At 36.9% G+C, this 16,726-nt stretch overlaps 1 protein-coding gene across 1 annotated transcript in view; it reads left to right on the top strand.

Annotated features, from left to right (window-relative positions):
* LOC118742488 (inositol-pentakisphosphate 2-kinase) overlaps positions 1-16,719 on the top strand; it is a 22,434-nt gene extending 5,715 nt beyond the window's left edge. The window contains exons 3-9 of the mRNA XM_036474607.1: positions 2,252-2,352; positions 5,365-5,613; positions 6,267-6,325; positions 6,523-6,663; positions 12,929-13,412; positions 15,954-16,183; positions 16,272-16,719. Of these exons, the coding sequence (XP_036330500.1) occupies positions 2,252-2,352; positions 5,365-5,613; positions 6,267-6,325; positions 6,523-6,663; positions 12,929-13,412; positions 15,954-16,183; positions 16,272-16,449 (1,442 nt within the window). The 3' untranslated portion in view covers positions 16,450-16,719. The remainder of the gene's footprint in view (positions 1-2,251; positions 2,353-5,364; positions 5,614-6,266; positions 6,326-6,522; positions 6,664-12,928; positions 13,413-15,953; positions 16,184-16,271) is intronic.
* Positions 16,720-16,726: the final 7 nt, after the last annotated feature.

The raw sequence follows: 16,726 nt of genomic DNA, 5'->3' as shown, positions 1-16,726 counted from the left end.
TATATACATATTTTTAAAATTTTATTAAATCTTTAAAAACTTATTTTCTTGTTTTAATTTACTATGAGATTTTATAGTCTTATAAAGATTTTTTTATTTAATATCTAAAAGGATATTTTTTCCTCCTTTTTATTTGAATATTTTTCTTTCTTTTATTTACTTTTTAGGCTTTAAAAAGGAAAATAATTGTTTTATTTAATTTAATTTTAAGGAACTTACCGCCAATTTCATGAAAGCAATTTAAGTGAAAAATTATTTTAATTTTTGAATTGACAGAAAATAAAAATTATTTTCCATTTAAATTGGTCGTGAAATGGGCTGTTAGTTTTTTTCTTTATATTGATTAAATTTTTTTCTTTTTTATTTACTTTCCTTTTTATTTTTTAGGTTATATTACTTTAAAATGATTTTTTTTTAATTTCATTTGATATTTAGAAGAATATTTTTTCTTACATTTATATTTGAAATTTTTTCTTTTGTTTACTTTTTATATTTTATGGCTTTAAAAAGAAAAATATTTTTGTTTTTTTATTTTATTTAATTTTAAAGAACTTAGTAAGTTTTTCTATCTATATTAGTTATTTTTTTTTTCTTTTTTATCTACTTTCCTTTTAACTTTTAGATTATATTACTTAAAAAATATATATTTTTTTGGTAAATTTCTTTAAATTTCTAAGTTTTTTTAATTTAATTTTATTTAATTTTTAGATTTTATAGTTTTGAAAAGAAACATATTTTTTAATATAATTTATGTAATAAGGCTTTCAGTTTTCGAAAACCTGTGGAGTGCCCGATTGATTATATTATCTCTTTGTTGGTAAAAATAAATCTAATCAAATATCTACTATCGATCGCATCCATCGGAAATATTGTTGCCAAAACTTTTCAAGTTCTCGTGTTGTCTTTTAATATCGTTTGAAACTGTTTTATGTGGATCTTTCTGAGGACGAAATAAACAAAGTGCAATCAACTTTCCAAAAATGTTCCGTAAGTTTCAAAACAGTACTCGGAACCCAATGAAAATGTTGTCTTTACGAGTATTTCCTTATCTGTTTTCAACTCTCTCAACCCAAATGGCAAGCAGCTTTGCATTTATTTGCTATTTGTTGAATTTTATGCAACATCATTCCAAAGCAATACTCTTTTTGCAATTTTCTCGAAATTGTTATGTATGTATGTATATGTATAGCGTCAAGCTGTAAAGGGAAGGGACCACACAGCCAGTGAGTAGCATCAATTTTGCTGCATTTGCACTTTTTATTGTATTCCGTTTGCCACGCCCCGCTTGTTGCCGTTCGACATTCATTGGATTTTGGCTACTGCTTCCGCTCTGCCACCTACCATCGCTTGCAAGCAAATGCAGGCAATCGATCATAAAATTCTTCTATGCACTACGCTACACCATAAAGAAGGGGGCTGGCGGGTGGCGGCTGGTGGCTGGTGGCTGGTCTAGATCATAAGCTAGTCGAATGCACTAAAGTCGCAGTGTGAATGATTGTAGCATTATTTCAGTAGTTGTACAATGTTGCCTCCTACATTCGTTTCAATTACAAAAGACATTGCTTGCGCTAAAAAGAGAGAGTGGGGCACGGAGGCGTCCCTTGGGTGGTAACAGCGTTCCCAGCTGACTTATTAAGCATTTTAGTACTCGCCAACCGAACAATGACAAGCAGCAGATGGCACAAAGTGTTACACGTTGCCGGCCGGCATGCCGGGGCTGGTGCATGGAGATAGATGGCCACGCACTCGTAGAAGTTAGGAAGGTAAGATGAGGGCCATGTGCTTTGGGTAAATGGTGGCTGGCGTAAGTGAGTGACACACATGCTTGTAGTGCAATATTTCATTAATGTTAACATTGTTGTACGTATGTACATATGTACATTGTAAATGTTGCTGTTGCTCCTACTATGCCGAGTAAAAGTACTCCGCCAGTTTAGCTGCTGTGACCATAAAGTAAATGCAACCATATTGTGCAATATTTAAGGGAATGCCCATTACTTTAGCTTCTCACCTCCCCCCGGAAATTCATTTTGCTCCTACAAATTTCAGCGTTTTCATCTATTGCATTTTTTTTTTTTACTGTATTTGCCCTTTTTTCTATCTCTTATTTTTCGTTTTTATGCTACTTTTATCGGCGTTTTCGGCTTTTGACGGCTTCCGCCCCGACCTGCCTCCTGTCTCCCACAACTCAACTGCCGTTGCTGCTATTCAACTATTGCTACTGGTGTTATTGCCGCTACTACGTTTGCAGCTCATCGCCAGGATAAAGAATTTTGTGGGGAATTCGGTTTGTTGCTGCCAGATGCTACACGCTTGCCAATAGCATTCGATATTTTAGTTTCCAATTTGCAGGTGAGTTTGGCAGCGCTGCCATTAGATGAATTATGATAGTGTTCAGGTGTGCTGTTGCACGAAACTGATCTCACACATACCAATGTATCTATGTATGTATGGTTACGTATTTGCACTAGAAAAACAAAAAAAAAACAATTCACCAAATTGCTATTGTGTGTGTATGTAGGTGCTAAATCCACTCGCTGTGGGCATTGGTTATACATACACACATACTTCTTTTGCGCAATTTCTTTTTGTTTGCTCGAGTGCGCATAGAACAACACCAATTTGGGCTTCTTTATTGCGCTATTGGTGCAACGTGGTCATGCAAACAGCGGCAATAAATCATCGAACTTGTTTTTCATTTTAAAGAAAAGCGAAAAGAGTGGATTGCATGTATTGTAGGCAACAACGCACAATAAAAAAAAAAATTAAAAAAATGCAAATATGATCGTTAACCTGGTTTAAAGGCATTTTTCGGTGCTATGAGCATTTTCAAAATTTTAGTGGCTGTGCTGGTGAATTAGTTGGCATTTTTATTATGCTGAGGCTTAAGAGAAAATTGATATTTTGTAAAAAACAACTATGTAACAAAAATAGTTTTATTCGTTCTTTATAACATGGAATTCGTGAAATATGCACAGTTCTTAGCAATAGCAAGAGAAAAGTTATATATTTTTGTAGAAAAATGCAAAGCACAATGTTAATACAGAAGTGTGCCGGCCTGGCGCTAAAACGGCAAACGTGAATTTAAGTTTTTAAATAGGTGGCAACCCACTCTTCAAAAATATTTTCAAACCAAAATATTCTTAAATCGCTTTCGGCTGACTTTATGATAAATGTGTATTCTAAGTGAATTATGAATTAATTTGATTTGACTTTTTAAAAAGGTCTCAGCCCTCCTTCATACATACCTTTAGAACTGAAGCTTTTTCAACACCATTTAAATGTTGTCCATCTTTTGAATATTCATTTAACATACTAAAAAATTTTAATTCAACAGGTGGCAACCCTATCAAAACGTATTTTCACAACAAAATATTTTTAAAAATGACACATATTCCAAGTGACTTATGAATTAATTTTAATTTTACTTTTCAAACGGGTGGCAGCCCCCATAGTTTAGAGGTTAAGCTTTTTTAAACGCATTTCAAATGATTCCCATTATTTAAGTATTCATTTAACATGCTAAAAATGTGAATTTATATTTTTAAATAGATGGCAACCATCTTCAAAATATTTTCAGACTAAACTTTTTTAAACTTCTTTCGTCTGTTAGCTATATTGTGATACAAATTTGCATTCCCTAATAGCCTGTAGGGTAGCATCCGCTCCGCTACAATACCTGTGCCCACTTGCGAATTGTGTAGAATTTTCAGTTTCCAAAATTTGGATGCTTTCTCAGTTTAAATTAAATAAACAACTTAAAACAAATAATAATGCGGTACGGTAAATTGTGCTAAAGACCCATAAGTTGTTGTCGAAGTTGAGTAGAGAGTTTTATTGTCCAGTTTCATAGTCCTTCTAATGATCTTCCGAGGGCACTGAAATTTGAGGACATATAATTCAGTAAATCTCGGTACTTAGCTCCGACGAAAGCATTTAAGTATCGAACGCAGTTTTCCACATTCGTTTTTTTATATCTTTAAGTTATTTTTAGTGATGAAGAAAACAGAAGGAATAAACTAGTGGTGCATCGAGTTTTTCCACCGGATCTTTGACAAATAATATTCCAGCATCGACTCTCTCTATAACTAGCCGTTAAGCATTTCTGCTTGGAATACCTTTTGAATGATCTTAAATTTCGACTTTAAATAGCGGAGAAAGCAGACGTAGGCGGACAGTTTCGCCGGTTAAAAACATGGCTGCGTAGTACCAGACTGACACAAAAGTTTTTGGGTATGAAGTCTTATAGCTCATTCGATTTCAGTACAAAAAGTGAACGTTAGAAGTACCTAAAAATTCGCGTCGATTTTTGTGACATTTTTTGGTTGGAGACGTTTCGCATTTTCAGCCACACAAAATACTTACATATGTTCTAAGATACTCGTACTCGAAGAAAATGCACAACTTCGAACTTGCACCTTATTATACTGAAATTAAATTGGCTATAAAAATTCATGCCCAAAACTTTCTAAAAAATCTGACTAAAAAATTTAAAATTATGATAGCAAATTTTTGAAAATGGTTGAATTTTCGCGAATGTCGCATTTACTGACAAATTTCACGTGGCAAAATTACTTGATTTGTTTATGAACTGCGAATGAGCCGTAAGCTATGATAATGTGAAAATGCTTTATAAAATACCCTTTTTGTTCAAAATTTTCAAATCGCTAAAATGAAAACCCCGAAAATTACGCTGTTTGAAAAAAATCATTTTCCTTTATTCTTTGTTTCGCCAATTTAACCTTATTTGACAAGTGGACCCAACTTATATCTATACCTATACTAAACTTATCCTCATCCTTACACTGATACTTATATTTTTACTTATTCTATCACATCAGACTTCAAAGGCAGTAAAAAAAAATCTCAATTGTAAAGCTGGATTTTCGATTGTGAAATACATACATATGTTTAAGCTACAGCAGTTATTGTTTTATGATTGTTCCCAGTTTTAAATTTTACACACGTATTTATCCTCTTCCATGCAATTAATTAATTTCTTTAACTCCTCCAATTTGTGCAGCCAATGGAAAGAACAATATGCATTTAATTTTAATTTTAACTCGCATGAACTGTGCAGCCTTAAATCGGTATCTTTCCTTTTTAAATGTATTGTAAAATTTATCCTTTGCCTTGCTTGCTGTTTTCTTCATTCGCTTTATTGTTGCAAATGTACACTTGCCGCCAGCTTTACTTGCACAATTCCGAGCAATTAACAATGTGGTGGTTTGTTTTTTCTTTTCTTTTCACTAAAACAACAACAACGAAATGTGCCACCAACTACAAATGGAAAACATTAAAAACAACAATGTCGAAATGGAAAATATTTAAAAAAAAAAAAACAAAAAAAAAATGCAATCGAAGGCGGAATTGATCGGCGTTACGTACGCCATTGAAATCAAACCGAAGCAGGGTTGGCTGCTGCCGACTGATGTCGTTAACAATTTATTTGACCTGAAGAAGCCAATGCGAACAAATACTATGGCCACGGCGACAGCAACAGCAGCGGCAATAGACGACCAGAAAGTAGCTGGAACAGCAGAAAACAAGGCTATAAACGCAGCCAGCAGCCACGTTACAAGGTGTCGTTTCTGTGCGATGCAATATCTGAAGGTAGGTGCAAGTGTGAGGTGCCATCAAGCAAGCAAGCGAGCAGGCAAGCAAGCAAGCAAATGCATAAAAGCGAAAGAAAATAAAGTCAGCGCCCAAAGTAAAATAATACAACTTCGCTAGACAACCGGCACACCACAGCATTGCCGGCAAACAATTCCGTTTTCCGTCGCTCATTTCGAGAAATTGCCCAACAGCATTGGCCGCCACGTGGTATGAGCAACATTGGAGCTGTCATCACTCATTCGCCCCCCCCGCCGGTGCATGCATGCAGCAGCACGTTGCCGCAGCGAAAATTGTCATTGAATGCGCTGTGCTTTATTGCGCTGCCACGGGTATTTTGCGCTTCTGGTCCACTGCTGAAACGTACTTCTTATGCAAATTCAGTCGTTGAACCGCAAACAGATTCCCTCGTCCTACTTGCTATTCACTTGCTACTTTTTCGTAATATATTTTTATGCTTTGCTTGCTTTTGCATCTTTTTTATGTAAAGTAAATACATACATACATACATATGTATATGTATGTAAGTAATATTTACGTGTTGCGCTTTTTACGTTGGTTTTATGTTGCCCCTTGTGGCTCTATTTTATTTCCGTTTTGTTATTTCCATTATTTTATATGTATATTTTCCCCTTTTTTATTTTTATATGCAGCTGCGCGCTGGTAAAATCAACAGGCGAACTTCTTATTGCCCAATGATGCTATTTTCCGGGTAAGTTGTGTGGCATCTGTTGGAATATTTTGTAGAATTTTTCTGTTTTGCGTTATACAAAGTTACGAAGTTTTTTTGTTTGTTGTAGCAGCTTTTGCCAAAACGAAAGTTTTGGTTTTTTGCAAAAACACTTTTCATTTAAATTTTTGTAAGAACGTAAGTGATATCAATTATTTTTTAATCGTGATTATCCACAGCGTGCCCGCTAGAATGCTGGCAGCGTTAGATGCTCTCCTGCGATGCCCACAAAATAATTTAAGAATCTTCCGTAACGGAATTTCCATATACGACAGTGAACACCAATTATATGAGGATTTTGTTGAAAACTATTTTCCCAGGTAAGTATGCGTGTAAAGTAGTCATAGCGCTCTCAACTTTAATATTACGATGCGGTATACTTTCAGTAATAAAGTAAATTTAAATAGGTGACTTTTATGCTTAGTAGGTTTTCTGGGCTAATTTAAATATTGAAAAATTTAATTTCTGTTGTAAGTAATGGTTTTATAGCACCTTTATTAGACGTTTACTGCTATAGTAAAGCGCGTTGAGTGCTGAAAACGTATCTTTCGCAGGTGACTGATGTTAGTGTCAGCGAGCTGCTTTTATTCTAGCTGTAGGTACTTAATAGGCCTGCTTATCGAGCTTAGCTTATGTTAGGCATAGCAAACGTGCTGCTATGACAGGTTCTAGCAAAAGAGAGGGGAATGTTGGCTAAGTAGGTTTAACTAGGCCTGTGAAAACGTATGGGTATGTTGGGGTCGATACTGGATAAATACGAGCCTAACCTGCAATGGGGTACAACCGTTCTTCTGAGTATGCAGTTGGACGGCTATACTTAATCCCGACTCTTGCGTCCTCATTCGCGCACTCCCATGCTAGATGCGGTATCCAATCCGACTGGAGCCTTGGATCACGGCAGAGAGAGAGAGAGGTATCTTCGGTGCGGCCACTCCGACTTATTCGGTTTAAGGGCTCACTGAAGTCTTACTGGCGTTTGTTCGCCAGTAGGTGCTGCTGCAACCGGCGTCCGTCTTGGAGTAAGCGGCTCGCTATTGGTAGGTGCGCTGTGTGCGGGACCTGCTACAGTAACGAGATCGTAGTTGCACAAAACGTACCCGGCCCTCTGGGGCCAGTTGATGCCTTCATCTACGATACGCATTGATTGGAATCCGATGACGACATTCACGGTCGTCGATTATTGCCTGTTTCCAATATGTTTGGTCCAGTGATTGTGCGCGATATATGTCTAGATATGCTATGATATATTACGCGGACGGCTACAAATTAGATCGCAGAGTGGACTCGGAATAATTGGGTATACCGTACCATTGTAGTGTTGTTCAAGTCGAATTGGCGGCCATACAAAAGCTTTTGATAGCTTGAAACTAGCTGTTGCAGCGACTACTAAAATAAAAAAAAAAAGAATAAAGACGCGCGAGTGTTTTGACGACGAAAAAAACGCGAATAAACACTTTATACATGTCCAAGTACGAAAATAATTTTCACCGTTCTTCTTCGTCGAAGGTTTTTTACGCGTCTTTTTTCGCGGTCATCTTTTGAACTTGCGTCTTTATTCGTGCCTAGTGACGATATCTACTCAGGCAGCCAGGCGGCCCTTAACTCTGTCACTATAAATTCGGAAACAGTTGCCAACTGCCGCAGATCACGTGGCATAACAGTTTGCTTTGCACCTGATATGAATACTGGGACACTGTGATATACCAGGAAATGAGACGGCCGGCGAGCTTTTAAGACGGTGTACTTCCATTCTATTTTCACCAGTCTGGATGGAAGGGTATACTATGGAATTCGCTTTCTGCAAGCTCTTATTAAAGAAATATTTCTTTGGAGAAGCGGGCAACATATGGACGGGAAACCTGTAATAGGATAAGGAAACCAAGAGAAATTCTCACTCAACAGAGGTGATATGTCATTGGTCATTGGCTTGCTCACAGGTCATATCGTCGCTACCGTGTGAAACTATCGAATATGCAAAAATGCTTTTTTTATTTTGGCTTTAACAAAGTGTCGAATGCCACACTTTTTCCTAATGACAACAACATTTTTTACAACAGCTTTTTTGCTCTCCTGAAAAGTACCCATTTTCACATTCGATAGTTTGACATGGTAGGGACGATGTCTTCTCGGGCTCAGTCACAATGACTACTGCAGCTGCTAAGAAGATGAAGGGGCTGAATCAATCAGGCACTTCCTCTGCGATTGCCTTCCGCTATGCAGGAAAATAGAGAAAAATCCTGGGTATAGGATTTTTAGATGATCTGAGCGCAACTGCAAAGTTTCGAATACGGAAGTTGCTAACGTTTCGCAAACTCCACGAATTAGTGTGCAAGGAGTACAGGTCTTGGGATCCACGTGGAATAACAATTGGCTCCTGACTTAGACTAGGGTGGCTAACCTAACCTAACCATGTGTATGCAGATCTCGTCCATGAGTTAATATAATCGCCTTCTAATGTGCCTACAGGTTGGCTGATGACCGTTGGGAACGTCCTGTCCGGTACCAGTCGAGCATAACTAATTAAGCAAGAAAGCTGTTAAATGTAACCACTAAAAATGTCAGGTTCTTAACCGTCCGCATTGGGTGACGTCGACATGGTTGCCTTGTTTCAGCTTGACCTCCTCGTCTAGATCGTGAAAAGGGTCGCCGTTGATTTTGTATGGGAAAGAGTAAAGCTATATGCATTAGGGAAGCAAGAAAGATAAAAGATGTCCCGTATATCGCACCGATTTTAAATCGTACGATTTGTAGCACATGCCCGATAGTTGTTTTTTTAAACACAAGAATTCAGTGCCAATACTGGGCACGAATATCGAGCAGTCGAAAACCTGTGAGATCATTGAAACTCCCCCCTGTGAGGGTGGAAGCGCCGAGATGAAGAAGTTAACAGTAATGGGGAGAGGTTCTTAGCTTCGAGGTTTGATCACGAAAGAGTACTTATGACTATCGAACGCTCAGATAATTTCCCGTTCACCATTTTAGTCCTTTAAAAGTTTAAAAATTGTGAGCCTGGTTTTAAAAAACTTGAATGACAATTTATACGTCGATTCAAAGGTGGGATCTGGTGAAAATGAGGATTACGAGACCTGCACAGAGAGGGAAAATCAAAATATTTCGGATAAAAAAGGAAACTGCCCTTTAATCCTAATCAAAAATTCACAGATCGGAATGCTACGACGAATGTACTTAATAGGAAAACGAAGAGAAAAGTAGAATGTCTTAAATACTTGGGAAAGCAAAATTATAGAGCAATAAGACTCATATTTTTTGGCATCGCATCGGGAAGACGGGACGCGCACATTACTTAGCACAAATCAGGAATGAGCACAGGCTGTCAATTGTAACTCCATACCTATAAAAGCTTCATTACGCCATAATAAAGATTATCAATGCCCCTGCGAATACCATTTGCAAGACCATTGACATTAGCCTCATTCTGTTGACACCGCGTGCCAAAATAACTAATTTTTATTCAATGAGAGCTTCAAAAGTAATTTTATATTTTTTTCTTTTTTGTTAAAAAAAATGTTTAAAAAATTTGTTTTTCGGTTCTTGCGACCATGGATTCCTTGATGCAAGAACAGCAAAAATATTATACATATGTTTAAAACTTTTTAAAAGGTACGTCGCATCTATTTTAAGGTCAAACAAGTAAGAAAGTCTAAGTTCGGGCGGAGCCGAACATTAAATACCCGGCGCAAGTATTAAAGATATGTTTTCCACCTTGCCGAAAGCTACCGCTACATGATAAGCCGGGGTGTATACATTTTAAGTAAATTAGCGTCCTTAAATTTCGACATATTGAAATTTCAAGCATTTCTGAAATTTATTGTTATTTGAAAAGCGGCCGTAATTTAAGACCGATTTCAACAATTTTCAACGGTTTGCTTTTATGTGGCAAGCACAATAACCATACCGAGTTTGGTACAGATTGCTAGAACGGTTAGCGAGATACATATATGTAATCACAAGTGGGCGGTGCCACGCCCATTTTCCAAAATTTTATCATAAACGTATTTCTTGGTAAAGAATTGTTGCAACCATCAATTTTGAATAAATTAGCTTTGATATTTACTGATTTATCGAAGATTTTGTATTTCTCGAAATTACCGTTATATGGAATGTGGGCGTGGTTATTGTCCGATTTTAAAAAGTTTCGGCCATTTGGTATGCTGTACCAGGACCAACAACTGCCAAGTTTGGAAGAAATTTGTGCAGCGGTTACCAAGATATACACATGTAACCATAAGTGGGCGTGGCTACGCCCATTTGCCAAAATTTTAAAATATTCTAATTTTTCGTCTAAAACTCATTGTAAATATCAATTTTGAGTGAATAATCTTCAGTAGTTACTAAAATATCGCAGTTTTCGTATTTCTGAAAATTACCGTTATATGGGAGGTAGGCGTGGTTATTGTCCGATTTTTTAAATTTTCGGCCATTTAGTATGATGTATCAAGGCCAACAACTGTGCCGAGTTTGGAAGAAATTGGTGCAGCGGTTACCAAGATATACACATGTAACCATAAGTGGGCGTGGCTACGCCCACATTGCCAAAATTTTAAAATATTCTTATTTTTCGTCTTAAACTCATTGTAAATATCAATTTTGAGTGAATAATCTTCAGTAGTTACTAAAATATCGCAGTTTTCGTATTTCTGAAAATTACCGTTATATGGGACGTAGGCGTGGTTATTGTCCGATTTCGCCCATTTTCAATACCATCCGTCCTACACCCAAAAGAAGTTCACGTACCAAGTTTCATTAAGATATCTCAATTTTTACTCGAGTTATCGTGTGCACAGACGGACGGACGGACGGACGGACGGACAGACAGTCACCGCTTAATCGATTTCTCTTTTCATTCTGATCATTTATGTATACATTTGTCTATATCTATCTCGATTCGTTTTGCCTGTTACAAACAACCGTTATGTGAACAAAGTTATAATACCCTTGTGCACAAGTGCGCTCGGGTATAAAAAGCGGGAAAACATTTAAAACTCCTATATTTGAAAGTCGTTTCAAAGGTGAAGGTATTTGTTATAGTTTACGAGATATTCGATTTTGTCACAAAAAAAGTTCATTTTCCACAGTGTGGTGATCGCAAACTTTCCCCCCTGGAGTACGCTTGCCGCAAGCGGCATGCGTGGTTCGGTGGGCGAAAGGATAGCCTCAAATAGAGTTGTTCCCTGAAAATACCTCCACCTACCAGCCGTTTAATCATTAATCGGTCAGTAAAGACAGTTATGTCCTCTAAACACTCCCTTAGTCCAGTCAGTTCAGCTTAGAAATCTTGAGCGGGATTTGTGGTGAGTTTAGGTTCTTGGTATTATGTTGTCATTAGAAAGCGCCTTTACCTCAGGTGGCATGCAACTTAGGATGGCACTAAGCTTAAGTGGCCGTTCCTTCTAGTAATCTGGAGTTCGTATTCTGCTTGCGTTGAAATTTCAATAAAAATATCTGTAGGTAGTAAGTCGAGAAGAAATTTCAGAATCTCCGCTGAGCAGGATCTCATTGCACGCGTTGCACTGACAACTGATGACCTCTGGGTTACTTTGTGAGAGCTCCTGTTCTGTACCCTTAAATTTGGGTTTCGCTACAATAGGTTCGACATTTTTCGTGATATATTTTTCGACATATAGTTTATTTATATGACTATTTCATTAATTTAGTATTTTAAATATTGATAGAATTACCAGTTTCAATCGAAAAAAAGTTTATTAATAAATATCTAATATATATATTCTGATCTAGAAAATTGGTGTCTGAGAGACTAAATAATAGAGAGACTTCGGTCACGTCAGTAGCAGAGGGTTAAGTACGAAAGACGTTAGACATATTGGTCTGAGACCCTAAGCCTACCGTTAGTTAAGCTTTGGTGGACAACTTTTTTCTTAACAAGAAACAAAATTGTCTAGTTAGACATTTGATGGAACAAGCGCTTTATTTAGGATATTTCCAACGCGATTTATGTGCAAACCACTTAGAATCACGTTGTTAACAATTTGTAAAATGTGCTACATGAAAGCATGTTGTCCAAACAATTTTACCCGTTCATTCTTTAAACGCCACCTACATATGCGCCTCGCATCTGAAATGAAAATAAATGTAACAAACAGTCACGGTTGCACAATTACATTTGCAGTTGAGTGCGGCCACAATGGACCGACTGCTGCACGTTCGCTGGAACACTTTGGGGATTTTCATTTTCTCCATTTTTACGCTCTCAACTCTGTGCTAGAAAAAGATTCAATAAATAACACAAGCTAAACAATTAATTTATTTATTCAACCATTTTTCGCCTCTACTGTAAATAAATATTTTAAAATATTTTCGCTTTTGTACACTTCCGCTACACCAATCCAACCCGCGCACGCTACTTTGCGCCATCCGCCATTTCCCTCGATGGAATGCCAACACCTCTTTTGCACTGAACCTGTGTGTGCTCTTCGTCAACGTGGCACATCCATAACATAACATGACATTGCAATGAAAACTGCAACGCTACAATATTTACCACAAAAAAAAAAAACAATAAAAACCGACAATGAAATGTGAAAAATGCCGAAAAATGTACAACAGCGGCCAAATAGAGCTTTTAAAGGATTTGGTAGTGGCGTGCCTGTTAAGGGACTACACGAACAACAACAACATAGACGCCGAGACCAGCAACAGAAGCAGCAGCAGCAGCAACAGTGGCGTAAGCGATGACGACGTCGTTGACGTGGGTGGAATAGCCAAAGCTGTCACTGGTCAGCCACACTTAAATGCGACTCAGAAAAGCGTAGCACAAACAGAGGCAGAGAGCGAGGAAGAAAATGAAATGGAAGGAAGTAAGGTAATGCCAACACAGCTTATAGTAGAAGAAGACACCTACACAGTGGCAGCAAGGGCAGCACGCTTGACTGCGAAAGGTTTACCGACGAAGGCGACGACGACGACGATGACGGCAAGGACAGCGGCATTGGAGACAACTTCGCAAGCACAAATCACCGAAGTGGAAACACTGTGCTTACCGAAAAATTGTGTCCTGCAAAAAGTTTTGCATCTACAATTGTTGGCCAAGGTGAGGAAATATGCAGTTTGAGTGTTGTATTTAGTGTAATGTCTATGTACACATATGAGAGTGTGTGTGTGTTTGCATAAATGCTGCTTGAAATAAGAAAGAACAATATGGTGCACCAATGTGGGATTTACATTCAACGAGCTGGTGATTTTTCAAGCCAACCATGGAACAAATCAAGACAAAGCGTAATAAAACCAAATAAAAGCAAAAGAAAATAAGATAAAAAAATGGCAGCTTAAATAATGAAGAACAATAATAAACGCGACAAATGTTGCAGAATAAAGAATCAAATATACATATCTACATACTATATGCAGATAGGGGTGGGTGGTCCTTAAAAATATCAACATCTAAATTTTCTATAGGGCATCCATTTATTTTATTCTACCTACAAAATCAAGACATCTAAGAAAATTTAAATTTTTAAACAAAAGTTGAGGTCACTACAAGAGTAGAAAGAATACTTTTTTTATCGCAAAATTTCGACGTTTCTTTTATCATATAACAAATTTCTGCCAAAGAAACAAAAATTTTTTTTCAAAGTTAAAAATTTTCCAGATTTTGCAAGTTTATTCTTTGAATATCTCAAAAACTATTATACGTAGTTACCAAAGTGGTTCTGGCTATATTTGGGGCTATGTAAAAAATAAATTAAAAGAATCGAATAGCAGAATCTGTAAATTTAACAAATCGTATACACATTTTTGGCTCAGTTTATAAAATACCTCCCGCTGATCTTAAAAGATCCTGATAATTTCAAGAGTGTATTTGCTAAATACTATATATATGAATTTTTAAATTAAAAAAAAAAACAAAAAAATATTTTCGTAAACTCCAAACTAAAAATAAATTTAGATAAAACAAAATTTTTTTAACATAACTTGACTTGGTGTTTGAAAAAAAAAATGTTTCCCAAGTTCAAAAATTAATATTAAAAAAAACTTTTAAAATTTCAGGATCTTTTAAGATCAGTTGAAGGTATTTCATAAAAAAAAAAAGATTTTATAAGTTTTTATTTTGCCGATATTTTTAATTAAAAATTTTGTAAATTTTTTTATTTTCGAATTATTTTAAATACATTTTTTCCTTTATAGCGAAATCACCTTTGAAACGAGACGAGAAGCATTGTTGTGACTATAATAGTTTTTGAGATATTCAAAAAATAAACTTGCAAATCCTGGAAATTGTGAAATTTAGAAATCTGCATAACTTGCGAAAAACAATTTTTTTTATTCCTTTGTCCATATGATAAAGAAAAGTAAAGATTTCAATTATGAGTCGAATCGACGTTCAAATGGTTTTAGAAATTAATTCGGAAAAGATCGTCCATATCACCACCGTACGGCTCTGCACGAAAGCGCTTCCTCGCCCATAAGCTCGAACCCGGCGTCTAGTTTTCTAAAGGCTTACATCCAAAAAAAAAACTTCTCTTAATTGAAAATCAAAATGAAGAAAAATGGGAACGAAACAGCACTAAAGAAGTTTTATCCTCTTTTCATGGCCAACATTTCTTCAAAATGATAGATTACATCGTGTACGTTTTTACACTTTTCAAAGAAAAATTACGCATTCGGGAGAATTTTTTACTCATTCGGAAGAATTTTCGACCTTAAAGTAAGCAAAGTTTTTCTTTGATCCAGAGATGGATTTTTGATTCAGTGTATGATTGCCTCGGGCAAGAAGGTCTCCTAGATAGCTAGGAAGGCATCAGCAGTGTAGTCCCCCTGTGAGAATCAGTATTAATCTCTTAGCAAATGCTATCGAGATGCTCTTGAGTACAAACATTTCTTGGGGATACCGTTTTTGGTTGGCTCTCAAGCAGTCTCTCAGGCGTCTTTAAAAGTAACTAGCAGGAACTAATTGGTCGCGTAGAGGGTTTGAAATAGTAGCTCCTTTATTTACTCTTTTATTCGGCGATATATATATGTTGTTAAGAGGTATTAAGTCGTCAAGAGTGCTAGATATGTAAAAAGGCCGCTCTATCCTATTGCTTCAACGAACTGTATGACCTCTCCTAGCATTCATATGAATAAAAATGAAAGCTCCATAAAAAGTGATACCCCTAAAGTTTGCTTATATTTTTATTTAATTTTTTTTTGTATGTGCTTGCATGTAAAATAGGAAAACTGCCACTCAAGTGGTTGGTCGCTGGTCGAAAAGTATGCAGCAAGTAATTTCCACTTGGATGCTGGCCAAGGTAATGGGAAATGAAAAGTTGCCACGACTTTGAGGCCACCACAACCAAAAAATAAATAAAAAAAATAGAGAAAAAACGCTGCCTGCCACATACGTCAAAATGTGTATTCATTGCGAGTAATTGCATATATTGGGCTTATTTTGTGCTTTCGGCCAGCGTTTGTTTGGTTGGCTTGTCAGCTTCTGCTCTTGGTTGCAGTGGCCGACTGCCGTTTGCCGTTTGCCTACTGGCAACTGTCAACTTTTGTTTAATTTACATTTCACAGTGTCGTCAATATTTCCTTTTGCATTCAAGTGACATTTTTATCGCATTTCTCACTCAATCTGTCTTTCGTTCTGCTGCAGCGCCATATGACCGATCTGCATGCTGCAGGCTATGCGAATAAGTCGGAAAAATCATACAACGCCTTAAAATCTTTGCTGCAACGTTCACGCAACCAGCCGGTGGCAGCAGTTGAGTTAAATCCAACGGAAGCATATCTACTGGGCGCCACTGCGTTGGACTGCTCGATTATGCTGGCTTTTCAGGAAATTTCACTTTGCAATCAAGTGCCACCACCACATTCGCAACCATCGTAAGTGGACTGATAATCGCATACAGCTGCCGCACCGCGCGTAATTAATGGCATATTTAATATTTTTTTTTTTTTAATTTCTTTTCAGAAACTTAACGAAGTCGCCGCTATCGAAGCATTGCGTAGTAATGCCATGCTACGGCAAAACTTTTCTCACCAAAGTAACACTGGTCGACTTGGATCCGAAGCCTGATAGTCACTTGTGTAAATATATTAAGCAGACCAGTCAGGCGCTCAACGTATTTACGGATGGTGGTTCATGTTGATCACGATGTGCAGACGGTGGCCAAGAGAGACACTCATCACTTGGGTGACTATTTGTTGAAGATCGAAAAACGGAAATACAGAAAAAGTTAACCGCGCGAAAGTGTAAATATGCAGTTATTAACGATTTATTTGTTTATACATGAATGTATGATTGTATATTTATATGGAGTGCTTGCTCATATATGTACTTATGTACATATGTACACATATCGTCGTTAAAGTAAAAAACCGCGTTTCAAGTGATGCAAAACCTCGTATGTGAGGTTGACAAAATTT

This window comes from Rhagoletis pomonella, unplaced genomic scaffold (assembly GCF_013731165.1).
Source record: "Rhagoletis pomonella isolate Grant_MI unplaced genomic scaffold, Rhpom_1.0 Rhpom_scaffold_00007, whole genome shotgun sequence".
NCBI classification, from domain to species: domain Eukaryota; kingdom Metazoa; phylum Arthropoda; class Insecta; order Diptera; family Tephritidae; genus Rhagoletis; species Rhagoletis pomonella.
The sequence above is the reverse complement of the archived record's forward strand: the minus strand, read 5'-3'. Positions and strand labels throughout refer to the sequence as shown.